The sequence below is a fragment of the Aspergillus stella-maris genome, assembly GCF_047715825.1.
Source record: "Aspergillus stella-maris strain CBS 113639 unplaced genomic scaffold BDV14scaffold_51, whole genome shotgun sequence".
Classification (NCBI taxonomy): domain Eukaryota; kingdom Fungi; phylum Ascomycota; class Eurotiomycetes; order Eurotiales; family Aspergillaceae; genus Aspergillus; species Aspergillus stella-maris.
In genome coordinates this window covers 153057-180183 of record NW_027396845.1, presented here as the reverse complement: position 1 = coordinate 180183, position 27127 = coordinate 153057, and the positions used below count along the sequence as shown (strand labels likewise).

Sequence of the window (27127 nt, the reverse complement as noted above, 5' to 3'; positions counted from 1 at the left end):
TCATCTTTTGTAGCTGCTACCTGCCTTGTTGTTGGCCTGTTCTCTGCTTCTTTTTTGCCTCATGGCCGAGCGTGCCAAGGGAGAGATAAAGGAATGAAGGGTGCGGATGGGTCGGAGGCCTGAAATCAAATGACTTGACGATTTAGTTACTTTGCCCCATAAAAGTTGACAATGCTGTGGGAGGAATCGCTCTGAATGATAGGCTCAGCCGCACTCCAGCTGCAAAGCTAGCTCAAGTCTGGGAAAGCTGAGGAAGCGCGCTATAGAAAGTACCATAATGCACCCACCTACCGAACCAAACTAAAAACCTTGAAAAGGGAGAGCACAGAAGCGCGGTGCAGTGCAAACGCTCGTATAAGGCAGGGTACGCTAGATTCCAATCTCACTAGCAGACGCTCATTTTCCTCGCAACACCAATAGGCTGCAACAGTACATACGATACAGTGATATTGAATGGTACAATTTGGTTACTAAGTAGATAAATGTCTGCATATGACCGCGTACATCAGAATGGTTGGAAAACTAGTTCAATCAATCGGAGCATATTTGAGTTGGTCAAATTCAGAACTTGCTGGGAGACGGGCCTGTTAATGATAACTTGGTGAATGAAAACTCCTTTCTTGGGTGTCTGTACCATACCTACGTTTATTAACGTTCCTTCCTTTGGGCTATGGTACCTAGTTTCGCTTTGGAATTTGGAAATGGAAAACATTCTCGGCATCGAGTTCTCCTCCCTCGAGGTATCGGCCGCCATTATAGCTAAGAGATAGTCATTAGCAAGATACTCCCGGAAGTCGTTTACATAGATGGGAGATGATGGTCCCTACCTCCATTGAAGAAGCCCCGTAAGAAGTCCCCCACACCCCTTCGCAAATGCACCGCTCACAGGCTGCGGATACTCATCACTTGCGAGAGCGCGAGAGGTTCGACAGAATCCGTCCATGTTTTGCTCTGCGAGGTTGTATGCTTCCTGCAGTGCATGATTGATGGAGATGTTGTTGTTCAACATTAGGATCGGGATGAGATTTTCGATTTGGCCGTCTTCCTGCGGGTTGAATCTAGATTAACTCTGACGTTTATAGGGGCTTTGAATTTATGGAGGGATAACTGGAAGACATACTAGTTCCTTCTGGAGGGAGATCATGTCGTTTGCGCTACCGGAAATTTAGATAGTTACAAGTATAGTAAGAATCTCAAGGGGTCCAAGGAAGCATTGAAGTTAGTGGATATGTGTCAACTTACATATGAACGATATAAGAAGTCTGCTTCCACATCTCCTTCATCAGGCTGCCGCTGACATCCTCGGCAGTGACGTCGATTCCAGCAACGAATCTGGCCCGGAAGTAGATTAGTCGTCTATTTTCTGCTTCCTCGTACTCTGCCCTAGAGATGAGTGATGGAATGAGAATATAAACTCACGGTATAGTCGCGATACCAGGATAAACACCTGCATCACGGTCCCGTCTTTTCCAGTACTCTTCGACCGTGGGCGTCTGCCCGTGTTCAAAGAGCGCATTCACTGCGCCAACGGAACTCATATAATCCACCATTTCAGTACATAGCAATTCACGGGTCTCTGTGCGGTCTGTTAACATCTTACTTTCAGGTAGGCATCGCCCTACGAGAGGACGAAGAGAACACACCCTCCGAACATTCATCCCGAATATGCACACCAACCTCATCCCAAGCCATAAGCGCCTTCTGCAACTCCATAGGGTAAGATGTGAGATCTGGGCGCGCGTTCTGGGACGGAAGGATCTGGTGCTTGATATACTCAATGCTGATGAGGCGGTTTTCGCCCATGCCGTGGATACTTTCGTTCTTGAGGGTGTCGAAGTCAAAGAGGTCGTCCCAGAGGTAGTACTGGCGGGTGGAAGGTTAGCAATGCATGTCTTATCGAAGTCTTTTACGGGAAGAGGAAGGGGACATACCCAAGCGAAGAACTTCGCTACAGTGCAGAGCTTCTCGTAGGATGCATCAGCGCAGATTGCTGCTGCAAAGAGGCCAAATTCGTCGTTTTGAAGGTTGCGGCATGTTTTGTCGTTGTCGACGTAGCTGACAGTGGGATTAGTCGGGTGTCAGAGAGATGGTATAAGTATGGTAGCTCAAGGGTGAAGACTGAAGAGAACGCACCGACGAATCCAAGGATTTAGCTCCTCGTCTCTCGCCTTTTCGTAGTCGAGATGGAGCTTAATCGAGCTAGGAGGGAGTAGCTTGAGCAGGTTAGGGACTTTGACCGACTGGCCCTCGAGCGAGGACCAGATGGTGTCTTGGACTGATTTCTCAGTGGTCATAGTGATGAGTTCTCTTAAAGTAGATTGATTTTACAGATGGGGGGTTAGAGCTGGAAAGTGCTTCTTTATATATGCAATTCTCACCCCCCCTTCGCTTCCCGGACAGAATAATGGTGTCTTGGATCTAGCCATACCTTCCTTCGTGTCAGCCAGCCACATCCCCGTCTATAGGTTTGCGTCGCCACCACCCCGCATGCAGGTAGTAAAAAGCAAAATCAACTCAGCTTCTCATACGAGATAAAAGGTTCCAAGGCCTACTAGGAATTTATTCGATGAGAACCTCTGCACTGCGCTGAAGAGCAAGCAAAGAATGTCCATCTGGCTACGTAGAAATGTAGTCTGCTCGAAAAACGCCAATACTCAGGACTATGAGGCTATGAAGACATTGAGTGACCGTCAACGAAGTAAAGCTATCATGCACGCCAAGCGGACCCCACGATCTTACTTGCATATGTCACAGAGCTTTGCTCATCAGATGACCCTCGTTTTCAGCAGCTGTCTTGATGAATGTGGCTCCCTTGGCTGATGGGTTGGCACATTGCATGGATTGACGCTCAAGACCGGCCTTCGGAGCTTTCAGGATGAAGCTGACTCCAAGGAAACCGGAGATAAACCCGAGGAGTGCGGCATAAGCAGCCTCTTTGATCAAAAAGTCGCACGTCATAAACCCTGCTTTCTGGGGAACCGGCGGAGCACCTCTGCCAAGAACAACACCAGTTCGCCACCCTGTGTTTATTGATCCCTGTTCTTGATTCAGCTCTGCATCACAGATCTGGATATGTGAAGTGGTGAGACTACAACAAGTTGAGAAGAAATCTTTCATGCCCAGGTAAACCTGAAGTACAAGGGACATGGCCAGTTCGTTGTGCCAGGAGAGGATGATCTTCAGGGTGGTGCGTCGGAAACCTTCCCCTTATTTAGATCTGGGCTCGGGATGAAGCTGGCGACTGGACCTTATTTACATTGTCATTCTAGATATGGGAGCCATGATCTCTGCAATATAGCCAGAGTGCCGCTATTGTGGTCGTTACGATGCTACCATATTGATGTTGTCGGAATGCCAGGATTGGCCCTGGCAGGGAAACTGATAGACCATAGAAGCAGGAAGCCATCTTGAGCACATAAACTTCACTTTGAGAAAATCCCAGCGTCTGCAGGGGATGGATTATCTGTGAATCCACGCGGCGCGGAACCTGGCCCCGTGACCTGGCGCGTATATTTGTGTTGTGTTGTGTTCCTCCCCGCAATTCTCATCTTCTTCTTTACCCCCAACAGAGACCAACTCCATTGTTAGGATCAGTTTCCAGAGGTATCTCATCAGCTACCTTGTTCCTCAAAGCTATTCTAACTCGAACCCTCCAGATCCTTCCACCTCTGCGACGCAATGGACTTCATTGACTCCCGGCCCTCCTCACCTGGGATAAGCACCCCCACCCATACCACCTTCAGCGACCCATTCGAAGCCGACCCCCCTCCCTACCCAGCGCTAATCTCAGTCCCCCCTACCGCCGGAGAAACTTTCATAATCCGAGACCCTCAAACCGGCCTCATCATTACCCTAAAAGATGGACACCTGTGTTTGCTACCGGCAGGACAACAGGATGGAGAAACCTTCGGCTCGTCAAGCGGCCACCCTCGTGGTCACTGGTGGCGTTGTGTCAGGAACAGTGGTCTGTGGCTCGGTTTCAAAAGCGCTGTCTCGGGAGGCTTTATCGGCCACGATAACAGGCAGAACCGTTGGCGCTTCATTGCAACGGCAAGGGAACATAATTGGTGGGAGCTTTTCTGTGTCAGGCAGGATCCCAGCGGTGGTCATATTCTTCTTGTCAAACACAACAATGAATTTCGGGCCATGAGAGTTGGAGGAGCCTATGACATGGAGCTTGTTGTTGCCGGAAAAGGAGAAGACGGGACTGCGTGGGAGTTCATCAAGGTTGGATATGAGGTTTAGTGAGTAGGACGTTTTGATCGTGGATTTGAGGATGTATTGTGATTTTTCTGGTTGTCTGGGTTTGGGATGGAGGAATGGGTTATGTAGACCCCGATTTTGTTTTTGTTAGAGTATGTCGGGACTGGAACACTTTGTTTACTATTATCACGAATTACATTACTTTGTTAGTTTATCTTGTTTATTGTATCCTATTTTAAGTGCAGGTATAACAGACTAGTTGAGGGCGATATGAAAGTACAACTGGTCGAAGTTGAACTGCCGAGGCAGGTACAGTGAGAGCAGGTATATCACCCAAGCCTTTAACCCAGGCCATGAGCTAAATATGCGGGAACACGTGCCAGCTTCTGAAAGTCACTTGAAACTCTAGGGACAATCAGGATCGATCAGCGGCCGGGGTACGTCCTGGAGAAGAGCAGAGTAAAAATGAAACAGCTAAACCATCCATGAAGCACAGTTTATGATATGTCACAATGTGCTGTAACGTCTGCCATATATAGAGGTGAAGCCGAAATTCAATTTTCAATTTAATCGGGATTCTAGGCGGAATATGTATCTTTCGTTCCTAACACGCGTCTCGGATAAAGAATGGGGAGAGTGGCGTGAGTGATGGTCCTTGAAGCTTTACGGCATAGTTTCAGTCTCTCGAGTCAGGAACTCTGTGTTTCTACTCGTACTTTATGTAGATACAAGACAACCCCTTCTTACAGGTTCTCTTTATCACAGGTCTATGAACTAGCGCAGACATCACGGCCGCGACTCCGGTAATAGGAGATGCCTTATATTCAACCCTAATAAATAACTCTCAACTCAACGCTCACATATTCAAGGCAAAGAAAGAAGTCGCAATCTGATCCTTGGGCCAGCTAGCAACATATCCCTTCCAATCAGCAGCCTTGACATCAGGGTAGCGACCATTGTCAAGCTCGGAACCGAGCAGAGTCTGGCCATTGATCCAGTAGTAGTAGAAGAAACTAGGAGACGGGCATTGGTTAGTTTTTGCCGAACCCTAGGTGCGCAGCGGAGGGCAATGAACGACAACTTACAGGGACATATAGCTGTAAATGTTTTGGGGGTCCTTGGCGCGCATATCGTGCATTGTCTTGTAGAGGTCATCGAGGGATCCGCGCTTTTCGAGTGTCGCGGGGACGCCGTAGACTTCTTCGTAGGATTTGGCAATTTCTTGGATTGTAGAGCGGCCGCCGAGGACTGAATACATTCAAAAGTTGATTAGAATGCATTCGAGGGATTAGACAGACGCAGACTTACACTTCAAGATACCCTTAGCATCCTTATCCAAAACCACCTTGGCAGTGTACTTCGCCGCATCATCATATGTCGTTCCCTCCATGACTTCAGTGCCCTCGCCCCAATACCGGATGGTGTTTGTCTGGACATCAACGATGTTGAAGAAGGGGCTGAAGATAGGCTCCATAAAACCACCAATAAGAACATGGACACCCTCCACACTCTTCTTCTCATCAAGGTACGCCTTGACATGAATCATGGGGTCTTTAGGGAACAGCTCGCCAAACTTCAACTTCGTATAGTCAAGCGCCCAATCACTCGCAACATAGCGGGGGACATTGGCGGCTTCGCAGGCATCGATGAGTAGCTTTTGGCCGTTCACCATGAGCTCGTCGTCGCCGAGGTAGCAGCAGACGATGACATCGAGACCTTCAGCGAACTTGGCGATGGCTTCCTTGTCGAAGGCATTTCCCTGAATAAGTTCGAGTTAGGAAGAGGACTTTAGGGTCTCGGGGACTTTGGAGGCGTCGCGGCAAAAGCCCTTGATTGTGAGAGTTTTGTCGGCGCTGGAGAGGAGGTGCGTGACGAGGCGCCGGGCGAATTTGCCTGTGATTCCTGCGATTCCGACCTTCATGGTGGTTGTTTGTTGTTAAAACTTGAAAAGCTGTGGTATCTGGTGAATACTATTTGTAGAGTGTCTCTATCAACACTGTATACACGATACCATATATATACTTCATGATCGTCCAATGGATTATATAACTCCCGCCACGCGGCGATCATCTCAACCCCGGCTGGAAATGATTTCCAAGCGGATCTCCTACCCACCATAAGGGTTCATATTGGCCCCGAGCTGATTCAGGGCTCAAAGAACTATTCCTATTGTTAAGCGTCCACTTAGTCGTGTTTCTCCTCATTTCTGTGCCAATGTTTTAGAAGTAGGTGGCATGTTTGTTGCTGAGTATTATCAATCGATCGGTGGTCGGTCCTCTGGGGTGCCGAGCACCGAGTCCATACAGTGGCACTCTATAGATGAGGCAAGGGTTGGTCTTCCAATTCTACTCCGGATTTATAATGCGGGAACGGTGATGTCAACGGGAAATGCCGACAGGCGTATGTAGTGATCTATCTACCTAGTTAGAGACATTCTGCGCAATCGTCCGTCCCACGGCGAAACCAAGCTGCTATGATAGATGCTCTGTACATCCGGGTATCGAATACTACATCGATCATTAACCGCCCTCTGCGTATCTTGATTCTATCGACACTACCTAACTTCTTCTCTAACCTCGATACGGATGCGATATTTATACTGTGTAGATATATTTGCGCATTGGTACTTGATCTACCCAACTCCCGTAACCAGGCACTATCTAACATGCTACCTAACCCCCGATACGCCGTAGCATTTGAACAGGCAACTAAGCACAAGGCGAAACATTTAACTGGAGAAACGAAATGAGGCAAATAGACCCACTTAAATTGGTTGTGAAGTAGACCTGGTGGTTGTTTTCCGTAATACAGCCTGTGGCCTGCAGGCTGCAAAACCCACTTGCAGGATTGCGGTTTTGTTTACCTGTAATATGTTTCTGCCAGCTTGCTAGACCAAAAGCATGAGACTTGATATATAGAACTCTTTAGCGGGGGTTATCTTAAAGACGGTTATTTATATTTAAGATTGCTGTGGGTTTTCCAGCCTGCGGCCACAGGCTGTAGGTAGCAATTCACTCTGCCCGCACTACCGCCAACCTAAGGACAGTACCAAGCCGATAGTACGATAGGGCTAAACACCCGAAAGCCGGTAGAGGACATACTCTTAAAGTTCGTTAGAAGACTTGACAGACCGCCCTGCAAGGCATTGGAGTGTTCCAAGGAATGCACCCCCTTTCCAATCCGGACTAAGAAGGCGGTGGTGCCGCGCTACCGCTTGCATCAGCATGAAATGGTTACAGCACAGAGGCTTTGGAGACGGTCTACTCATGACTGGGGCATCTTCGGGATGGGGAGACGTTATCAGGACAGCCTTGGGAGAGAAATCTAAAAATTGAGATAAATGTCTTGTCCTCGCTAGCGCCCTCGTGCACCAGAAACGGTGGTGGTTGATAATCACGGATCTCGGGCTTCATATTAGTCCCGACAATCGAATGATTACGTATTGCAGGCAAAAGAGCGCCACCAAGGACTTAATTCGAGTAAAGATTCAGGTTTGGCTTGTGAGGCGCAACCTAACCTCCGCGTTTGGGAAAAAGCTTAAAGACGCGACAGGGTTGCTGTTCTTCAGCTGTTTCCAATCCCTCCACCTAACATAACTACCTAATACATCACGTCTCACATCATGACCGCCGTCCTTATCACCGGCGCAACGGGCAAACAAGGAGGCTCTCTAATCAGAAGCCTCATCCAGCGCAAAGCCCCCTTCGAAATCCTCGCTGTCACCAGAGACCCAGCGTCAGCTTCAGCTCAAAAACTAGCTCAACTATCATCCAACATCAAGCTAATCCAAGGCGACTTGGGAAATCCAGCGGGTATATTCCAGAATGCGCAGCGGCTGAGCAAGTCCCCTATCTGGGGTGTATACAGCGTGCAGGTAAGCGCAATTTATCAAACCCCCATAGTCCCACACCTAAGAAGTCATTAACGCTCCATCAGGCAGCAATCGGCAACAGCGATGAAGAAACGCAAGGAAAGGCTCTAATCGACGAATCCATCAAGCAAAAAGTCAAATTCTTCGTATACAGCTCCGTCGACCGCGGCGGCGAAAAGAATTCGTTTAACAATCCCACCAAAATCCCGCACTTTATCAAGAAGCATAATATCGAGCACCACCTCGTCGACCGCACAAAAGCCCAGAGTGGAGAAGGGCGCATGGAATGGACAATCCTACGACCCGCAGCATTCTACGAGAACCTGACCCCCGATTTCTTCGGCAAGGTCTTCGCAACATGCTTCAAGATGACACTTGCCGGCAAACCGCTTCAGCTCGTTGCAACGAGTGACATTGGTTTCTTTGGTGCCGAGGCGTTCCTGAACTCAGAGACATACAAGGGGAAAGCGATTTCACTTGCCGGCGACGAGCTGACTTTTGACGGTATGAATGTGATCTTTCAGCAGAAGACGGGGAAGACGCTGCCGATGACCTTTAGACCCGTCTGCTCGCTTTTCATGGCAATGATGAAGGATATGGGGTATATGTTTAGGTGGTTTCGGGAGGAGGGGTATGGCGCTGATATTCCGAGTTTGAAGGGTGTTCATCCGGAAATGAAGGATTTTGCGACTTGGTTGGAGAAGGAGAGTGGGTTTAGGAAGTAGATTGAGGAGGGCGGCTGAGATATCTCTGTATCATACTGATTGTTTGCGTGTAATGTTTATTTGAGCATGCTGATAAGAGGATAATTAATATGTCTAGTTGTTATTGAATGGACGGTACTCGTCCCATGCCTGAAAGCATAAAGACTGCCTACCCGAAGAATGGTATTTGCATTCAACAACGGCCTCTCTCTTTTGCGAGTGATGACTGTTAAGATGTTCGTCGATTGATAGCTCAAAACACGATTTGCCGATCGACGGCCACAAAGACGGTGCAAGCAAGGAAACCCCTTGGCAGTGTCCCGTGGCCTTAAGATAAAGGATATAAGGTTGACCTTCTGAACTTCAACGCAATTAGTCCGGAGATGAAGGACTCGCGTGACCAGATTTGTTAGTCCACATTGAATGTTTGAGCGCTCTGTTTGACCTCTCAGTTGGGCCAGAGTCCGACTGGTATGTAACGACCGCAAAACTCAAGGCAAACGCAAGCGTAGCTGCAAGCCATGCCGCCTGGACGTGGTCATGATCGGCAGCGACATCAACCTTAGGGTCACTGGGCGGACACTTTACCCCAGGGATTATCGCATTGCGGCACTCATCGTCGGTGATTCTGGCTAGAATGTCTGGCTCAACATCGGAACTGATGCTAACTTGACAAGATGTTAGAGTCAATTTCCGCATCGAGGCGTAGGTCGAGTTGACAAGCTCGGCACATGTGGTCTCATCAAAGCCAAGCTCAGATGGAATATCTCGAGAGCCCAAAATGGGTGGAAAGACGAAAGCCGAGTCTTTATCGCAGTCGTCGCCGTTGGTGAGTGTGGTGAGGTTGGGTTTAGGGGCGCCTTCGCTGGTAGTGAAGACAACGCTGTGAGGGCCAACAATGTACTCTGATATGTGGAACCGTCCTTCACGAAATCATGGTCCAGTCCCTGACCTGTTTCTGTCTAGGGATAGGGCTCGTCGCGGTACTGAGGGTCCCTTGACACCGAACAGTTAGTCCAGCCGACCGTCTAGGAGAGCTCCCAGATGCCAGTGGTGTTGAGCACCCTGCTCAATCCGGAAGCAATAAAGTAGGTAGTTTCATTTGTCGACGCGTCGGCCAGGACATCCATTGTGCCGGAAACGCTGCCATTTGGTGCGCCGAGTGGATTCACGGAGTACTGAATTGTTGCGTCAAGTTGTTGGGCGGCAGAGAGATTGTGCACAGCGAACACAACCGGCATCAAGGGCATCGGGCGAAGGTGCCATTCTTCGGAAAAACCAGGTCAATCTAGGTACTGTTAGACTCAGCTCTGGCCCAAGAGACCAGCAGACAGATGGCGAGTCAAAAATGACAGACCATACTGCGGGCTGGTATGAAGTCGTCACTCTGCAAGGGAAGAAGAACGGGAGAGCAGGGGTGACCAGAGGCGGCATGAAGACAGAAAGGGAGCGACGAAAGACAAAATATCTGGAGTGCGGATGGAGGCATTTGAGTTTAGCCAATTCCCCCTCAACCAAAACAAAAATCCTGGCCCCCATTTCCAAAGAAGCTTAACGAACAGTAGTATGACTGAAAAGTTGCAGCCTTGTAGGGGCCGTGGGGGAGGCTAACGAGATGTATCTGTGATCTGTACTGTGATCCAGGGCTCTAGACCCTGCATTGTGGGTTTTGACCAGTGAGCGCGGTCTCGAATGTCCAGGGGAGGAATACTCGACCACACTAAATGGCGAAGTGCGATTGGTGAGTTGCAAGAAACGATATCCTTGTCCATGATGTGTTCTTGAACTAAGCATAGGTACAGTAAGAGGCTGAGGATGAACATAAATTAAGCATCAGCCGCATCATGTGTTCCTCGGGCCGATCCCGAAACCTATGAACACGCGGGACGGCTAACTCGGGAATTTGCGCATCTGAGATAGGATCAACAGATGGTCCTCTGCTCTCTGATAGTAGTTGTTCTGAGCTTCGAAGAGGATCTCTATTTAGAACCGCCCTTCAAACAGTTACTGATCACCTTGGAACGCAAGACCGCGCACCGATGGATCTGGAAGGAGCGACCGTCCCCCAGCCCATCGCGACTTCCCTGTATAAATGGACAAGATTATGGAAGGTGCGATCGCAAAACAGGAAGGAACGACTGTCTCCATTGCACCTTCCTTCTCTAAGTACCTAGTATACTGACCCCGAATTGGAAGGAACAACCGTAAGCTGGAGCCCGCTTAGATTGGCAAAAGCGACCGCGGCTGGGTCCAGGACGGGAGCAATGGCGGTCCACCGGGCAGCTGAATAATGGACGAAGTAAAGACTAGGTACTCCAGTTGAAAAACGATGTTTAATCTATTCTTTGATACAACTCATGGTTTTCGTCGTTGCTGCAATAGGTCGCTCACTGATCCCTTTCGCGATGTATATATTTCCCTGTTGCCTGAGGCTCCTATCGCGCCCCGTGGCACTGGTTAGATCTCCATACTCCATACTCTGCGGCTGTGGTGTACCGGGAGCAAGACTTGTAATTGATATCGCTTCAGGGATACATTGAAAACACTTTTTTCCCCCCACTTCATCCTCAAGGTCGATGATGCGGCTTAATTTTGTGAAAAAAGGACGGTACACAATCTAGCTATTGCATGGAGGGAGTCTTGGACAACATTCAGCCATAATATGTATTTTGCCTGCTGCGCCACTTCTTTTGCGGAACCTCTGGCCTTGGCTGCCTTTTATCTCGGACCTGATACCTCAACTTTCATTGTCCAGAAAAGCTATGACGGTGGCCAAAAAAAAAAAAAAAAAGTCGATATAGTTTTAATACAGACCTCAAACCATTGCGGCATTTCTACGCCTCGGTCTAGCCGGGTCCCTGAAGCGGTGCCGAAGTATCCCCGGTCCCGAAGCTGAGATAGTGGAGACCATGACGGAGGGCTCGGATGAGAGTAAATCTAGACGAGACAACTTCGCGATCAGGTACCAGGTTACTGTTGAGCTCGATCATGGGTGTCGATGACGGCGTTGCCGGTCCGTGGGCATTGTGATCATGGTGGCGTGGTTCTGTTGTAGCAGGAGGGAATAGACAAAGGGGCATTTCCAGCAGATTTATCAGCTTTCAAAGATCATGATCTTGCGCTGCTGCGGAAATTTGTAGAAGTTCGCATAAGTGACACCCGCTTCAGCACCATATCTCTACAGCGTCGGGCGCCGCATGCAAGAGATAAATTGAGATTAGATCGGAATACCGATCGAATCGGCCATCTCGCCGCCATGAGGCCCATGCCCCAGGAGATTAGGGCTCCAAACTCGGAAAACCCGAGACCGAAAGCCTGGAATTTCGGCCGCTAAGCCTGGTTCGACCCACTCCGTTCCTGTCAGGCAAACTCTGCAGTATGCGCGAAACATTCTTTCTGTTAGTGAAAGACTACCTGGATCTCGTTGGTTCTGCGTGAGATTAGCTCTGATACACACAGGGGGAATGCATGTTCTAGATACCTATCCAATGTGGCTGCTTGATGGACGAGATGCCGTACCGGCTTCGGAAGTGCAAATCTCCAAACTGTCAGACACGGAGATGAGGCTTGAACTAAACAAAGCTTGTAAGCGCTAACGGCCAGGCTTACCTGTTCCAAGGTTCAGGGACGATTCCTAGTTTTCTACAGTATTCTTCGCCACGTGGTGACGGGGATGCGCCTGGATAAGGTTAGCAAATCCTTGCAACCACCAGTGATATGTAGTGTTTACTTCTGATCTATACTTGCTTCATGGACTATCAGTGGTCGATTTGGAATCATGACTCGGGAGCCTCAAAACAGGGCCAACCTGCCGAGTAAACCTGCTTCTCGGCCCCGGCGAGACCCCGACGGTCCCCAAATCTCGGACTGGAGTACATTTCTGGCAGATTCATTCAGCTAAGTGGGCTCAATGCGCACGGCTTCCTCACGTTTCGGGGCAAGGAGGGATTCCTATAAATTAAACCATCTCCCCTGCATCCGTAGTCTTCCGCAACCCCTGTCACTTCTCTGCCCTACCCCAGTCGTTCGTTATCATCGCTAGCCATGCGTTTCAATTTGGCAGTAGCGGCAGCCTCAGCCGGCCTTGCAGCCGCTGGCGCTATCCCGCGTCACTCTGACAAGACCTGTGCCAATGAGCTTTGGACAGGTGAGGTGTTGCACCTCTCGCTCAACATCATCGAGCATCCTATCATCGTTGATGTTGAGATTGTTGAGAACACCGTTGTCACTGTTGATAAGACGATCTTTATTCCTTGCACTGATGCTCCCACTCGTTTGTCTACCACTGTTTACGCCACTACTACTTCTACTGTCACCAAGACTATTTCTACCGCTACTGTTACTGCTACTGCACCGGCTCAGACTACTTCTGCTTCTGGTGATGACAAGGCTTCCCAGACTGAGGGTAATACCCAGTCTGCTACTACTCAGATGTAAGACTCCCAATCTTGATATAGTGTTGACTTACTGACACCTCTTAGCCCCTCTTCCGGATCTGGCTCTTCTACTGCAACTGGCCCCGTCGCTGGTGGCTCTGCCGTCGGCACTGGCGTCAACACTGACCTCTACACCGTCAAGCCCACCTACACCTCCGGGCGCCCTGTAACCACCACTCTCTACGCCCCCGGAACCAGCACCACCGTCACCTACACCGCCGTGACCCCATCGTCCACCCCCAAGGCCACCACCAAGCCCGGCGACTTCACCGATTGGACAACCTTCAAGGCCAACGGTGTGAACCTCGGCGGCTGGCTCGAGCAAGAAAAGGTCTTCAACCAGTACTGGTGGGATCAGTACGCCCCTGACGCCGAAGACGAATGGACCTTCTGCGAGACCCTCGGCTTAGACTGCGGCCCCGTACTTGAAGAGCGCTACGCCAACTTCGTCACAACAGCTGACATTGACCGTCTTGCTGCAGTCGGCGTCAACACCCTCCGTATCCCCACCACCTACGCCGCGTGGATCAAGGTCCCCGGCTCTGCTCTCCACCACGGAAACCAAAAGAGCTACCTCCGCAACATCGCTCTTTACGCTATCGAGAAGTACAACATGCGCATTATTGTCGGACTGCACTCTCTCCCCGGTGGCGTGAACACGCTCGACATCGGCGAAAAGGTCGGCAACGACGGATGGTTCTTCAACTCGACTAACCTCGCCTACTCTTATTCCGCCGTCGACGAGATCCTGAACTTCTTCGTAGAAACCGGATACCCATGGGCCTTTACAATCTCGCACATCAACGAAGCCTCGGATAACCCGTCTGCCTTTGCAAGCCCACAAACTCTCACCGCAAACGGCACAGCCTGGATCGTGCGCTACACCAACGGCGTCCTATCCCGTATTGCCAAGGTCGACAAGCGCATCCCCCTCATGCTGCAAGACTGCTTCCTATCGGAAGAACATTGGTCTCCCTATTTCCCATCGGGAACAAACATCGTCATCGACCAACACGTGTACTACTTCGCCGCCTCGGGCGTGTACAGTCAATGGGCGAACGGCGCTATTTGCGGACAAGCCTCTGTTCTTCCAGGCGATGGTAAATTCCCTGTCTTTGTGGGCGAATGGGCTCTTCAGACGCTGTACAGCAATTCCTTTGAGAATAGGAAGAACCTCTTCGAGACGCAGCGGTATGCCTGGAGCAAGTATGTCTCTGGTGGCGCGTTCTGGAATATCAAGCATAATTCTAGTGCTGTTGTTGATGGGGAGGGCACGCAGAAGGACTACTGGTCTTTTATTGGGTTGTTGGATGAGGGGGTTGTTGAGGCGCCTAGGGCGAATGCTACTTACTGCTAGTTCCTTGGATACTAGCTTATTTCTTGGATTGGGGGGTGGTTTTTATTTTCTGAGGATGGGTTTTCCATAGGTTCGTTTATTCACCTGTCTCCATGTTCGGAGCGGTTCACATTCTCTTGCATATATTTATTTTATCATTGAATATGATCTGATGCCAATGACCACATAAAAGAAGCGTAAATTTCCAGCATAGACACCTAATTCCAGAAGCCAGTAGTAAACCACAAAACCTTACCTAAACAACATACCGATCCGCCCCATCCCTAACAGGCCTATAAACAAAATAATCAAACCTCGCCTCCAACGCAGTCCCATTCAAATCCGAGCACGCCATCCCAACAAAAGCCCCCGTAAAGCTCCCATGCGCCTGATGCCCACCACATTCATCCGATAAGATCGACGCATCAAGAACGGGCCCAATCTCATGTAATCGACTTTCGCCTTCCATAGCGAAGAAAAATTGCAACTTTAATCCACCGCGAATACTCAGTGCCAGTTTCACTTTCCCTTCCTTGAAGATCCGGACGGGTGGGATGTCGAGTGTTAATTTCCCCTCTGGGTATGAGGCCTCGGAACGCATGATGGAAACTTCGCGGTATCCGTCTGCGTTTGCGGTAACGGTTAGATAGAAGAAGTTGTAGCGGCTATAGTACGCGACTAAGCCCGCGAATTGGCGCTCATCGCTTGGTGTAAAGGCAATGGTTGTTTCGGCGTCGTAGGAGAAATGTGTTTGGCGGCGCGCGACGAGGGATTGTTCGAACCAGGAACCGATTGATTCGCGGCCTATAAGCGCTAATTTTCTGTTCTCGATATCGAAGATTCGATCTGCATCTGGTGTGCGTAGCCATTGGAAATCCTGATGGAGGCCGTCGGTGTTGTTGAATGTATACCGTTTCTCAGCCCAGTAGGGACTCTCTTCTCGGGTCCCGGGGACATCAACTGTAAGCGAGGGGATAGGTCCATCAATCACGTATAGCCAATCGTCTTTGCCCCAGTAGACTTCCTGGATACTTGTCTCGCGACCAAGGACACATCTTCTCTTCTGACCGACAGGCCGTCCCATAAGGTGAACAAGGTACGTCCGTCCATCCGGCGTATCAACCAAATCCCCATGTCCCGCGCGCTGTATAGCAGCGAATGGCGCATCCTTGGACGTCAAAATATGTAAATCAGGATGCGTCTCGTAGGGACCCCATATATCTCTCGACCGCGCAAGGGTACAAGCATGCTCGTAGGCAGTGCCACCCTCAGCAGTAAGGAGGTAATACCACCCATTCCGTCTATAAAGATGTGGCCCCTCAACGAGATCGAGTTCCGTCCCCTTAAAGATATTCTTCCGCGGCCCAACGAGTTTCATAGAGACGGGATCAAACTCCTGCAATGCTATCCCCGCAAACGCACGGGGCCGCCGCGTATGGTCCCATAGCATATTCACAAACCACTTCTTTCCGTCCCCATCCACATCATGGAAAAGACTCGGATCAAAACCACTCGAATTAACATGCACAGGCTCACTCCACTCCCCCTCAATCTTCTCCGCCGTAACGATAAAATTATGCGCGTCCTTGAAACTCCCATCTTTGCGCGTAACAAAAGTATAAACAAGCCAGAACCTCTGCCCATCATGGGATAAGCAAGGCGCCCAGATGCCACAACTATCAGGGGCGCCGCGCATATCGAGTTGGGATGCGCGTCGTAGGGGTTGCGTGAGCAGCGTCCAGTTTGCGAGGTCGGTTGAGTGGTGGATTTGGACGCCGGGGTACCATTCGAATGTGGATGTTGCTATATAGTAGTCTTTGCCGACGCGAAGGATTGAGGGGTCGGGGTTGAAGCCGGGGATGATGGGGTTTGTTAGAGGGGGCATTTTGATTCGATTTACTGTGTGATTGGAACTTGGTTGATGGATGATGTTGGCCCTAAAGAATGCCGTGAGCTCTGTGATATACGGAGAGGTAGGTGATTTCGGAGGCGGGGTACGTCGCTGTCCGGTTGTTTGCGTTGTCGCGCTTTAGCCTAATACGATCCTTGGCTGCGACACCTGGGCCTATAAAGAGATTTCGCCGGAACAGGAAAACAGGAATTAGCTAAGAGAAGACAGCAAGGGACGATTCTCGAGCTCACCTTACCCGATCTATCACCTTGCTATAGATGCGGTGATCTGCTCAGCCCTAAGCCAACATGCCCGGATCGTTCCGACCCGCTTCCTCGACTCGCGACTGCCTGGCCATCGGGGAAAGCAGTTTCACACATCTGCTGCTTGGATTTTGAGACAAATTGTATTCATATTATGTCCTGAGCGTGGCATGTATCTCAGTGATCGTCGCGTTGAGGTATTCGTTGGCTCTACGCCTCCTGGTTTCTAGCTTGGATCGTGGTGATACCTAAGTACCTGAGCAGAGACCGAAAGAAAATCTACCTTGAAGAATACATGAATCAACTTCAACTCTGCATAGAAATCAATTGATAAAAATAGCCATGAGACGCGCCCTCAAACTCGGCTTTCTGTGCAAACTCGAAGTCTGCAGTTAGCGGCCACGGCACCTATGTTCGGCAACAGAGGCGGAAAACCCCTTCGGAAAAGCAGCGGAAATCTCCAGGTACATCAATCCCCGCAAGACATATCCGGACAGTGATACCACAGGTATACAGTAATATCCACTCTTGTGGGGACATCCTACCCCATGTTTACCTCCCATAGTGATCTCCAGACTTCCCCGCGTTTAAGGGGAGGGTTGGGGAACCCTGCGTTTGTGGGGAAAAGCCCTACATCCGGCATCCGGTCGCGGATATCCAAACAGCTTGCCTATTGTTGAAGGCCATTTAAGTAATGATGTGACCGGATATCTCCAAAACATGAGTTTGTTCTCCGGTTGAGAATATGTTCACCTCGGTCAAGTAGACACCCCGCATGGTAAGATGAAGTATAAATTGAGCTCTGGGGGATGTCCACAAGGTCCTCCGTAGAGTATGACTCGTGAGACTTACTTGCATACATAAATCGAATGAATATGGTGCTTTTCCGAGTACCCCAGGCGACACTTCTATCCATCCTCCCTATGCTCGCTAGGGCCCAAATACCCACTCTAGACGAATTCCAGAATGCAACAACCTACCCCAACGAGCAACATGCCAACGTAACGAAATACCTTAATCAAGCCGCCGCGCTGTCAGAGGATGCCTCAATCAACTCCTTCTTCCAAGAAAACTGCATCGTCGAGCAGGCATACCCGCCCATGTCCGATGTCGTGCCGCTCTTCGTGGATCCGTTCTCGCCATTCGATAACTTGTATTTCGTCGGGCACACTATTGTCTCCGCATGGGCGTATAACACCACCGAAGGCATTGTACTGATTGATTCTCTCGATAACGCCGAAGAGGTCGAGGCCGTTCTGATCCCGGGCCTGGAAAGTCTCGGGTTGTCTGCCGAAGACATCAAGCACGTTATCATCACGCACGAACATCTCGACCATTATGGTGGTGCAAAGTATATCCAAGATACATTCCATCCAAAAATCTACGCCTCTGAAGAAGCGTGGGAAGGCATGGAAGCCATGGGCCCCGACGCGGATCCGCCTGTTCCTGTTCGCGATCAAGTCGTCACAGACGGACAGGACATCACCGTCGGCGGTATTGATTTCCACATCGTCCACACACCAGGCCATACACCCGGAACCATCTCCCTTATATTCCCCGTCTTCGACCACGGCAAACCGCATCTAGCAGGTCTCTCAGGCGGAAGCGGCGACCCGGCTGAGCCCTACTGGATAGGGCAGAAGATTATCTCGCAGTATCGGTTTGGACGGATTGCAAGGGAAAAAGGCGTTGATACGCTTATCTCGAATCATCAAGATAATGACCATTCGTTGAGGAAAGCTGATCTGTTGGCTCATCGGGCTCCTGGAGGAAGCAATCCGTTTGTGATTGGGGCTGAGAATTATGAGAGGTATATGCAGGCTCAGGCAGTTTGTAGTCGGGTTATTGCGGCGCGAGAGGGGGTGGATTTGCCGGTTTAGATGGGCGCTGTGAGGGTGTTCTTTTTGGACGGATGGCTGGAGCATTTGGGGAGGCTAAATTGGAGATGACTGGTAGAGAGATGAGAGGTTGTGCCTTGTGGTAAACTGTTTTGTTTGGAGGAGTGTGGCCAGATGTGCGCTGCATAGTCGTCCTTGTATATGTGAAGGAATATAATGATTGCATAACAAAAGCAGCCTTCACATTGCACCATTAAGAGTCCAGGAATTGACTACTAAGCACCCAGATAAAAGAAAATCCTTCGTTCTCTTAAATTCCTCCTTATTCCGCGTTATCCCTCCTGACTCCTTTCGGTTAGCCATCAACTTCTCTCCGTCCTCCCACAAATCTCGCTGCCACCACCAAGCACCAACCCACTCCATATCTCGGCAGCAGATTGTATCCACCACAACACCAAGACGCCTAAAGAGGCCAGGTAGACCTTGAACACACAAGTCAGAGTGAGCGCGTCACCCCCCCTCATTTGCCCGTCCCTCCATCCACGTCCTCACAACTATCACCGGGAGAGGTGCTAACCAAACCAGCTTCTTCTTGCGATGGTCAAGCAGGTTGAGGAGGAAGTCTCCGAGTTTGATTACGGGAGACTAGCTGCAAGGGTTGGACCCAATAAGACAGTCCCTAGACACCATTCATGGATCCTCGACGTCGTTGCCGAGTAGAGATCCGCTAACCACGAATGCATCTACTTCCTATCCAGAATTCACTCATTGGGATGTAAAAAAGAGGATTACCGCATCGAAGATCAGGACCAGAGACAAGCAATATCGTAAAATGTTCGACGCATCCAGCCACCAGTCGCACAGGGAGGTGCAGGAGGGTTTCCAGACGATGGCATGGACAGACGGTCCGATGCAGTGGCCTGGGGCGAGCGCTTGGTTGGATGGTCTGACAAAGATGGAAGCTCCCATGGACGGTCATCAGAGCAGAGCATCTGCTCGAAGGCTGGGTGCACGATATAGAGAACGGGAGGGGTGATGGTGGGCTGTACCCGGGTGGTGCCATGGCAGTCGTGGTGGGCAGGGGAACATCAACCATCCCGTCACGGAAAACGTTGGATGGCAATCTACCTGAAAGGCACAGGATGCTTCTGGTGATTGACTGAATGTAGATGATAATTTTGATATTGATTCCTACTACTAAAACCTCTCTTCCTGTAACGCAATGCGTTGTGAACGTACAAAATTTGGTCCCCACTCAAGGTTCAGTCTGGTACACGACCGGCGCGTATCGACATCAACTGTTGCATTTAGATACCTAAGATGAGTAGCAGCAAAGCAGGAAAACATAACGATTCGAGCTAAGAGACCAGTAGACGCTGCCAATTTACTGCGGCGTGCTAATGAGTGCCGTACCTTTATCCGCGTACTTACGTAGAGGCAGGTTAAAATCTAGGTCTTCTCGGCTCCTCCTAAGGCAGAATTCAAAATCACTGCCTAAACCACTGCCTCTCATATCTCAACAACTGCGTGGACATGAGCGTCCTTCCAATCATACCGAACAATCAGTATGATGATGCCAGGCAGTCATCCGGTGGAATTAACAGCAAACACATCATAGCGATTGGCAATGTCCGTTTAGTACTAACGAAACACGCAACACTTTCCAGTTAGGCATGTCATCTATTATTATGTTTATATTGTGCCTGTGAAGAGCGAAGTGATTGTTTGCTTGTGATCTAGTTTAGTTCTCCCAACGGAATAGGCCGAACATCCAGGCTACGGTACTCGCAGATACGGATAAGACGGCAAGGGAGTCGTCGATTTCCCCAACTTAAAGGTACTAGACCGAGCCTATAGCCAACTCATAGGGATACCCAGGAGCGGGAAGGAAGAGAAATCCCGAACAAACCAGGCGCGAATTAATCTAGGCTCTCCCTCTGATCTGTTTACGTGGGTCCAGACCTACTTGTGAATGAAGATGATGATATCAAATTAACATCTCAGCCAATAACACCAAATCTAACCACTAAGAAGAGTTGAAGGAAAAGAAAAGGAAAATAAAAGAGCTGCCCTGTCTGCTTTCTCGACTCGTTTCTCCCATCTTCTTCCATCCCCGCCCACGCACCCATTTCATCCACACAACCTTCAAAACTCGCTTCTCATCTACGACTTTCACCTTAAGTCTTCGATCAACACTGCAACATGTCAAATATACCATTTATAGAAGGATCCGGCAGCGAGACCCTGCTTTTACAGCCCCAGCTTGCTGAGAACAACACTGCAGTTAGCATTCCCCTGTCTCCCACATTCATCGTTCCTATCCCTATTGATATGCTAACATTCGCAGCTGAGCAATGGCAGCTTGCAAATTCACGCGAATGGAGATGCTCTTATAACCGTGCAGGACTTTGTGGAGTACCTAGCAGACGATAAGCTCAAAGCGAGATCTAGATCATGTCATTACTCACTGACTTGGCAGTCCCAAACCTACGAGTCCCATTCGACGGAGTTAAACTTCGGGTTTTGCAGCTGCTCAGACGAAACAGGCAGTCTGTGCGGGATGTCCAGAAACAGGAGGAGGAAGGAGAGGAGGCCGATGAAGAGGGGGAGATGGATAATGAGTACAAAAAGGCGGAAAACGCCTGGTATGATGCCAGACACGAAAGAGCGTTCAATAGGGTGTTGCAGAAGTTGGGCGTCTTGGATTAGTGTTTCAAGGGTGTAGCAGCCGCGGTCAACCCCAGGCGCCAGGCTACTTTAGAAAATCGTTTGAGGCAGGAAGCGACCACAGCCCGAGACTTGCCGGACTGGATACTAGATTCACTCAGTGGATAGGGGTAGCATCTCAAATTTGAATATTGTCTTTCATGATCAAAGCTTTCTGGCTGCTAGGACTGTAACAAGTAAATGCACCTTCCAGAATTTTTAATTGTTTCGACCGTCTTCTCATGTAGCCTGGTGTTCTTGCAGAGCACCGTGAGGAAATGCTTCTCAGTCGAGAGCCGGGCCGCCCGTTGCTGACTTGGTCCATGTTTGCATAGACATCCCCTTGTGCTGAGTATTTGTGCAGAAGGAGTGCTGTAGATCTCAGCCTAATTGAAAAAAGCCCTTTCCACTAACATATATAGGACCAAGCTGCATTGCCACATTGGTAGGATTTGTTGGTTGGATTACGTCTTCTCACATCTTCACATGGAAGCACCACCTGTGAATGAACGTTATAATATAGAAAGGCCAACTTAATCCTACTAAACTAGTCATCAGCTGCCTAGAAAACAAGACAAATAAAAAGGTGTCCTCTTCCCACCTTCTCCTACTTTCCCTCAACTTCTTGCATCCTCCTCCTCCCTCATCCGCCCGCCTCACCAGCAATCCACCAACCTACCTTGCCCACCTCCACCAACGATTTCTACAACGAACCGAACGCTTCTCAACCACTCGAAATCGTTCAACACATACGTATTTAGGATGGCTTCCACTTGGTCTCAGCAACTCACCGCCAAGGTGCGCACCTCTTTCCTTCCCAACCAAGCTCGCTATCCCCACCCCTCAAACTCAAGCGCCATACTAACATAAAATCCCCAGCTTTTCATGGCAGTGATAGACAAGCTAGAGGAGAAGACTGGCGAGATGAACTATGACGGTTTAGCTGAGCTCATGGGCCCCGGTAAGTTGCTGCTCTCACCATATCCACCAAGCCTCGTTGCGAGCGCGGAATTACTGACCTCCCATCCAGACATTAGCGGGGAAATGATCAAAACCCAAATAGCCATGCTCGAGAAGCAAGCTGAGCAGCTCGCATCTGGCACCGCTGCCCCCGTCAAACCGTCCCGTGACGTGTTCGCGGGTATCGATGATGACGATGACGAGGAGGTTGGGGAAGTTTGGCCTTATAGGAAACGACGAAGGACTGGGCAGACATCTCAAGACCAGGAGGGTTCTTCTCGTTCAGACAATGATAGAAAGTCCTTACACAACGCCAAAGAAGAGGAGGAAGACGATTATAATGCCGATGCTTCGGATGATACGGTTGATGACGGGGGGCATGCGGGCTGTGACCACGAGAGTGACGAGGCTCAGGATGGTGATGAGGGCCAGGATGGGGGCCACGCTGGTGGCTAGGATGAGGCTGAGGATGAAGATGAGGATGAGACAGACGATGACGGTGAACCCTATGAAGACGACGAAGACGACAGAGACGAGTTCAACAGCTACACTTTGATGGCTTTCAGCGCCCGATTCCGATTCTAGTTGACCGCTCTAGGTTCTCGGTTGCTCAAAAGTGATGACGTTGATGTAGATGAGACAGAGGGAATAAATCCGTATGAGTCGGATCTGGCTACGTTTACGTGTTGGACAATGTGGACACAATGCCCGGGTGCTTCATGAAGCTATTTGTACTTATGAGATGAATGTAGTAGAAAGAATTTGATATTGCATTTCTATGTAACCCACGTTCCGGGAAATCATCATTGAGCCTCACGGTCGAATGCTCTGCTGGTTCAACCCATCCGAAACAAAGACCCGCTCCAGTCCGACATGAAGTAAGAGGAGTGCTTCGCGCATCTCGTATAGAATATTTTTGGCGTGTCTATTGAGGGTGGAAGCGTTGGGAAATCTACCAAACCTTTCGAAGAGGTTGCGCAACCCCCTTCAATCATCAACAATCACCCGGTCTCGCTCATCAATCTTTCCGTGCAGTAAAATGGTTGTTCACCGGAGGCCTTGCTTATCGCCGTGTAGGCTGAGATCTCTGCGTCTTTCAGGTAGTTCGGACCTAACGGGAAGCTGGTGATGAGGTTTGGTTCGATCGTTCAACGACAATCAAATCGGCTGGTTTGTTCCTGGCCTTTGGGGAGCAACCCTTGTATATCGCGTTGCTACACGGGAAACCCTGACACCAGAGTCTGGGGTTTTCAGAATTATCCCATTCCATAACGGCCGCGGAAATCGGAGTGGTCAAGTCTATACCGGTTACCTTTACAGCTAACAATGTCCTTTCCATGATGGAAAATACTACTATTGAATACATTCCGTTGGGAGACAATGTGGCATTTTGTGGTGTCCCACCCGCTTCTCTTATGTTCGACTGGCTATGATCATGGTAGAATAGACAGCTGTCGATGGGGCAAGGCCACGATCACGAGAAGTGTGACGGTTATACGAAAGGACGTATCACGAAAAGAAAGGACAAGATCAAAGGCATATAAGCACTCCTCACCAAAGGCAGCTATATATAAGTAACGGAACATAATCAAGCCAGTGGCACACACAACGAGGAGGACGAAATTGGATTCCCAAGATAGCACCTAAATGACGACGGTCTCGTCATCCTTGACACCGAAGAACAACCCCATCGGATCCTTGTAATTCATGAATCCACAAAACGGAGGGCTAATGCCGTATCCAAGCAATCTCTGAGCCTTGGGCGACAGCCTCTTCGCCGTCTCAGGAGGAACAGCAAAGTACTGATTCTCGACCTGCCGGTAGACGCCCTTGCACAGGAAGATGCCAACCGTCTCACGCGCTTCGTCCCTACCCCGGTTCAATAAATATTAGCATACCACAACCAAAACACTCCAAAAGCCGGCTACGTACTTGGTAACATTCCCCCCACCAGCATGATAAGTACTCCCCAAGAAAATCAACGCCTCACCCGGATTCAGCTCCGCAGCCACGGCCTCCTCATCCGTCGGACACCGCTCATCACCCCAAGTATGAGAACCAGGAATAACAACCGTCGCGCCATTCTCCCTCGTCGTCTTCGTTATCGCCGTGACGCATTCCATCATCATGCCCCCCTCCCCATTCTTAACATGGTAATCAATATCATCCCGATGTAACCCCTGCGCCTTACTCCCCGGCTGAACACGAAACGCAACCGTACTCGAGATCTGCGGTTTCGAGATGGAAGTCCGCTGCTCCTGGCCCAGCCAGTACGTATGTTCGCTCGTGAGGAATTTCTCGGCGACGGCGCTGTAGAGCGGGTTTAGGGCGAGTTCGACGCAGGCGTCGGAGATGCCGAGGAGGGCTGTTGCGCGGCGGGTGGTGGTTGGGAAGAAGCCTGATGCGTCGCCTTGGTCTGCTTCGAAGTGGGGTTTCAGGTCTGAGCGGATTCGCGATGCCAGGTCTGACGAAATCAAGTTCTCGATTATGACGCCGCCGTCGCGGGAGATTATTTCGTGGAGGGCGTCGGGCGTGGTTGTTTTTGCGTTGACGCGGACGATGGAGGGCGGTTCGGTTGCGGAGGGCATTTTGGATAGTAGAAAACTGATTTTTTACTTGATAGATGTGCGAAGACCAACTTCGTGATGCTCTTCAGGTTATGTGTACGTGTTGGACAAATATTACATATATACTTCTATTTGTACCCTCTGATATCAACATGGGCTACCCCGACACCCACTATAGACCCCATATCCCCGCCATCAAACTTGAGACGCATCGCTTTACCACTCCGATGCATATTCCCACAACAAGGTATTCAAGGTATAACACTACCTGAAATGGTATATATGATCCGATCTTGATCCACTAAACGCTCGCTTGACTCCCTCCTCTCCCCTTTGCCGAAACGGGCGAGGGAACCCAGAATCGGTTGAAGAGGGTCGTATTAATCCCTAGAATACGACAAGCATAATTCACTTAGACGAATACGTGATAGCAGCTAGATGGGAGAGTAAACGGGTTAGGGCGTGGGTTGCTGTAAAGGCCACGAATTGCAGGATTATGAACGCCATAAGGGTGTAAAACAGACCACCGGATTTCCCGAGGGAGTTATAGAAAATTTGTGCGACCGGTTGCTGGATTGGCGAGGCGAGGAGAGTCTCAGCATTGCCCATGCAGTAGCAGAGGACTATGTTAAATAGGAAGCCAAGACCGAACGTCACCCCCATGGCGACCGATATTTGCCCATGGGGCTTTAATTTCAGGTTGTTTGATCCTGGAATCGGTCATTCATTAGCAAGGCATGGTACAACAGAAGATTGGGCCCTCTAACTCTTCCGCAATATGCGCCGTCGCATCATAATCAGTCATAGTCCAGGATACCGAAAGACAACCAAACAAGAACGAGAATCCCAGCGGCGTCCATCCAGAATGAGACTCAACGCCACCAAACACATAGCCAGAGTCATGCTTTGGCTCAGACTTGATCAACAGAGCAATAGCGCACGAGAACAGAACAAGCATATGAAAGATCGCATAAGTCTTGGTCATCTTCTTTATCCACCCAGTCGGAAGCGAATTGACTGCCCCCGTCACCACAGTCAGAGCAGCCATAACACCGACCGTGACGCCGGTGCTCGCCTGCCAATTGAAATCAAGGCCCATCGAGACGGCAGCGAGAAGAAGCTGCGCAGCGCCGTACTGGCCAGAGGCAACTCCAGCAATCTGGCCGAGAAGGTTGGTCCATCCCGCAGCCCAGCTTATCGGAGCAACCCATTTCTGAGGAGCAAGTCTGGAGACAGTGAAATATACACCAGCACTCGTTGGATATACAGAGACCAACTCCGCGACTGAACAGGCCATGCACATACACCCGATCCCGGAGAGTAGCCAGCACCATATTACCGAGGACGGGCCGCCGGCTTGTAGAGGGTAGACGAACGTAGTAGCGGTCGTTGCAAAGAGGCCGGAGATACCGAAGGCAAAGGAAAAGGTTAACAGATAACCGAACTCCCGTTTGAAGACCTGGAAATTCCACGGATGCATTGTCAGCAGTCGACCACGGACACGGCAAAAGATCGGGTTGGGGTTACCCACCGGCTGATACCCAAAATCCAGCTGAAGGGCATTGTCTGCCTGGGCCTGTGGCTCCGCGTAATCACTGGGTATTTCCTCCTGCGCCATATTCACCGCTTGGGGGCACAATCTGCGTTCGTCAGTTCTCCCTCGCATGGGGAGATGCAGCATTTCATATGCTAGATACTAGCCAGATCATTATCGAAAAGATAGCAGATCTTGAACGGGGAGAGGGTATCCACGATGAGATACCATTCCTCTCAGTACAACGGCAGAACTCCTATCTGTCAACCTCGCATCTGCTGTCTCGATTTGGTAATGTTATGGTAGTTGGTCTTGAATTATGTCACTTGGCGAATGAATGATAGGGCACGGCCTAGCACTGAAAGGGAGAGAGTCTCATTACTGTGGATCCTGTGTCATTATACTACTTTGGGTAAGAAGATACACTCACCTAGACAGATTTGGGTACCTAGATACCTAGAGCTTAGTGCCTACCCCGAACGAGGGGCCGCCATTCCTTTCGATTTCAGTAGCTGCGGGATCAATCTGGCAGACACGCAACAACGTCACGGAGTGGAAAGGTCTCCTAGTTCCAGTTCTCGTCTGCTAAGCCTGTAATAGCCCGTTCACGGACCGTTGTGTTTCTATTTTCTCTCTGACAAGGCATGAGCATTCTGCTCGTATGACACTTCCATAAGCCCGGTGCGGCATGTTTGACGCTCTCGAGATGGACTCTGTAAGTAATGGTCTCGACGAAATGCAAGCGAGTCCATCTGTGAGTGTAAATTTGGTGCCCAGAAACCCGTACTTATGTGACTTCACGGGGTTCCTCATTCAAA

At 49.9% G+C, this 27127-nt stretch overlaps 12 protein-coding genes across 12 annotated transcripts; 5 read left to right on the top strand and 7 right to left on the bottom strand.

The window, feature by feature from the left end:
• Positions 1 to 677: 677 nt before the first annotated feature.
• BDV14DRAFT_202814 (terpene synthase family protein) lies at positions 678 to 2294 on the bottom strand (the record flags this gene model as incomplete). The annotated part of the gene is made up of 8 exons (XM_073774136.1): positions 678 to 759; positions 828 to 1045; positions 1121 to 1154; positions 1243 to 1332; positions 1420 to 1576; positions 1644 to 1863; positions 1932 to 2055; positions 2134 to 2294. The coding sequence occupies 8 exons, from the start codon at positions 2292 to 2294 to the stop codon at positions 678 to 680; spliced, it is 1086 nt and encodes a 361-aa protein (XP_073625449.1).
• Positions 2295 to 2748: 454 nt separating this feature from the next.
• On the bottom strand, positions 2749 to 3147 carry BDV14DRAFT_202813 (uncharacterized protein; the record flags this gene model as incomplete). Its single annotated transcript, XM_073774135.1, has 1 exon — positions 2749 to 3147. One exon carries the CDS (start codon positions 3145 to 3147, stop codon positions 2749 to 2751), a length of 399 nt encoding a protein of 132 aa, XP_073625448.1.
• A 422-nt stretch (positions 3148 to 3569) lies between these two features.
• BDV14DRAFT_106489 (uncharacterized protein) lies at positions 3570 to 4373 on the top strand. The gene is made up of 2 exons (XM_073765594.1): positions 3570 to 3603; positions 3657 to 4373. Exon 2 carries the CDS (start codon positions 3679 to 3681, stop codon positions 4243 to 4245), a length of 567 nt encoding a protein of 188 aa, XP_073625447.1. The 5' UTR covers positions 3570 to 3603; positions 3657 to 3678; the 3' UTR covers positions 4246 to 4373.
• Positions 4374 to 5018: 645 nt separating this feature from the next.
• On the bottom strand, positions 5019 to 6124 carry BDV14DRAFT_210629 (nmrA-like family protein; the record flags this gene model as incomplete). The annotated part of the gene is made up of 4 exons (XM_073775943.1): positions 5019 to 5216; positions 5289 to 5451; positions 5512 to 5962; positions 6008 to 6124. 4 exons carry the CDS (start codon positions 6122 to 6124, stop codon positions 5060 to 5062), a joined length of 888 nt encoding a protein of 295 aa, XP_073625446.1. The 3' UTR covers positions 5019 to 5059.
• Positions 6125 to 7688: 1564 nt separating this feature from the next.
• Positions 7689 to 8946, top strand: BDV14DRAFT_178382 (uncharacterized protein). Its single transcript, XM_073769573.1, has 2 exons — positions 7689 to 8077; positions 8140 to 8946. Exons 1-2 carry the CDS (start codon positions 7826 to 7828, stop codon positions 8797 to 8799), a joined length of 912 nt encoding a protein of 303 aa, XP_073625445.1. The 5' UTR covers positions 7689 to 7825; the 3' UTR covers positions 8800 to 8946.
• A 204-nt stretch (positions 8947 to 9150) lies between these two features.
• On the bottom strand, positions 9151 to 10028 carry BDV14DRAFT_202810 (uncharacterized protein; the record flags this gene model as incomplete). Its single annotated transcript, XM_073774134.1, has 3 exons — positions 9151 to 9661; positions 9731 to 9774; positions 9843 to 10028. The coding sequence occupies 3 exons, from the start codon at positions 10026 to 10028 to the stop codon at positions 9151 to 9153; spliced, it is 741 nt and encodes a 246-aa protein (XP_073625444.1).
• Positions 10029 to 12822: 2794 nt separating this feature from the next.
• BDV14DRAFT_202809 (glycoside hydrolase superfamily) lies at positions 12823 to 14571 on the top strand (the record flags this gene model as incomplete). Its single annotated transcript, XM_073774133.1, has 2 exons — positions 12823 to 13211; positions 13260 to 14571. The coding sequence occupies 2 exons, from the start codon at positions 12823 to 12825 to the stop codon at positions 14569 to 14571; spliced, it is 1701 nt and encodes a 566-aa protein (XP_073625443.1).
• A 235-nt stretch (positions 14572 to 14806) lies between these two features.
• On the bottom strand, positions 14807 to 16481 carry BDV14DRAFT_210624 (glycoside hydrolase family 43 protein; the record flags this gene model as incomplete). The annotated part of the gene is made up of 1 exon (XM_073775942.1): positions 14807 to 16481. Exon 1 carries the CDS (start codon positions 16433 to 16435, stop codon positions 14807 to 14809), a length of 1629 nt encoding a protein of 542 aa, XP_073625442.1. The 5' UTR covers positions 16436 to 16481.
• A 1146-nt stretch (positions 16482 to 17627) lies between these two features.
• Positions 17628 to 18584, top strand: BDV14DRAFT_210623 (MBL fold metallo-hydrolase; the record flags this gene model as incomplete). Its single annotated transcript, XM_073775941.1, has 1 exon — positions 17628 to 18584. One exon carries the CDS (start codon positions 17628 to 17630, stop codon positions 18582 to 18584), a length of 957 nt encoding a protein of 318 aa, XP_073625441.1.
• A 3426-nt stretch (positions 18585 to 22010) lies between these two features.
• On the top strand, positions 22011 to 22664 carry BDV14DRAFT_202806 (uncharacterized protein; the record flags this gene model as incomplete). The annotated part of the gene is made up of 3 exons (XM_073774132.1): positions 22011 to 22046; positions 22128 to 22209; positions 22279 to 22664. The coding sequence occupies 3 exons, from the start codon at positions 22011 to 22013 to the stop codon at positions 22662 to 22664; spliced, it is 504 nt and encodes a 167-aa protein (XP_073625440.1).
• A 1187-nt stretch (positions 22665 to 23851) lies between these two features.
• On the bottom strand, positions 23852 to 24796 carry BDV14DRAFT_191571 (phytanoyl-CoA dioxygenase family protein; the record flags this gene model as incomplete). The annotated part of the gene is made up of 2 exons (XM_073771510.1): positions 23852 to 24077; positions 24141 to 24796. 2 exons carry the CDS (start codon positions 24794 to 24796, stop codon positions 23852 to 23854), a joined length of 882 nt encoding a protein of 293 aa, XP_073625439.1.
• A 387-nt stretch (positions 24797 to 25183) lies between these two features.
• BDV14DRAFT_202804 (uncharacterized protein) lies at positions 25184 to 26393 on the bottom strand (the record flags this gene model as incomplete). Its single annotated transcript, XM_073774131.1, has 2 exons — positions 25184 to 25485; positions 25604 to 26393. The coding sequence occupies 2 exons, from the start codon at positions 26391 to 26393 to the stop codon at positions 25184 to 25186; spliced, it is 1092 nt and encodes a 363-aa protein (XP_073625438.1).
• Between the last annotated feature and the right edge of the window lie 734 nt (positions 26394 to 27127).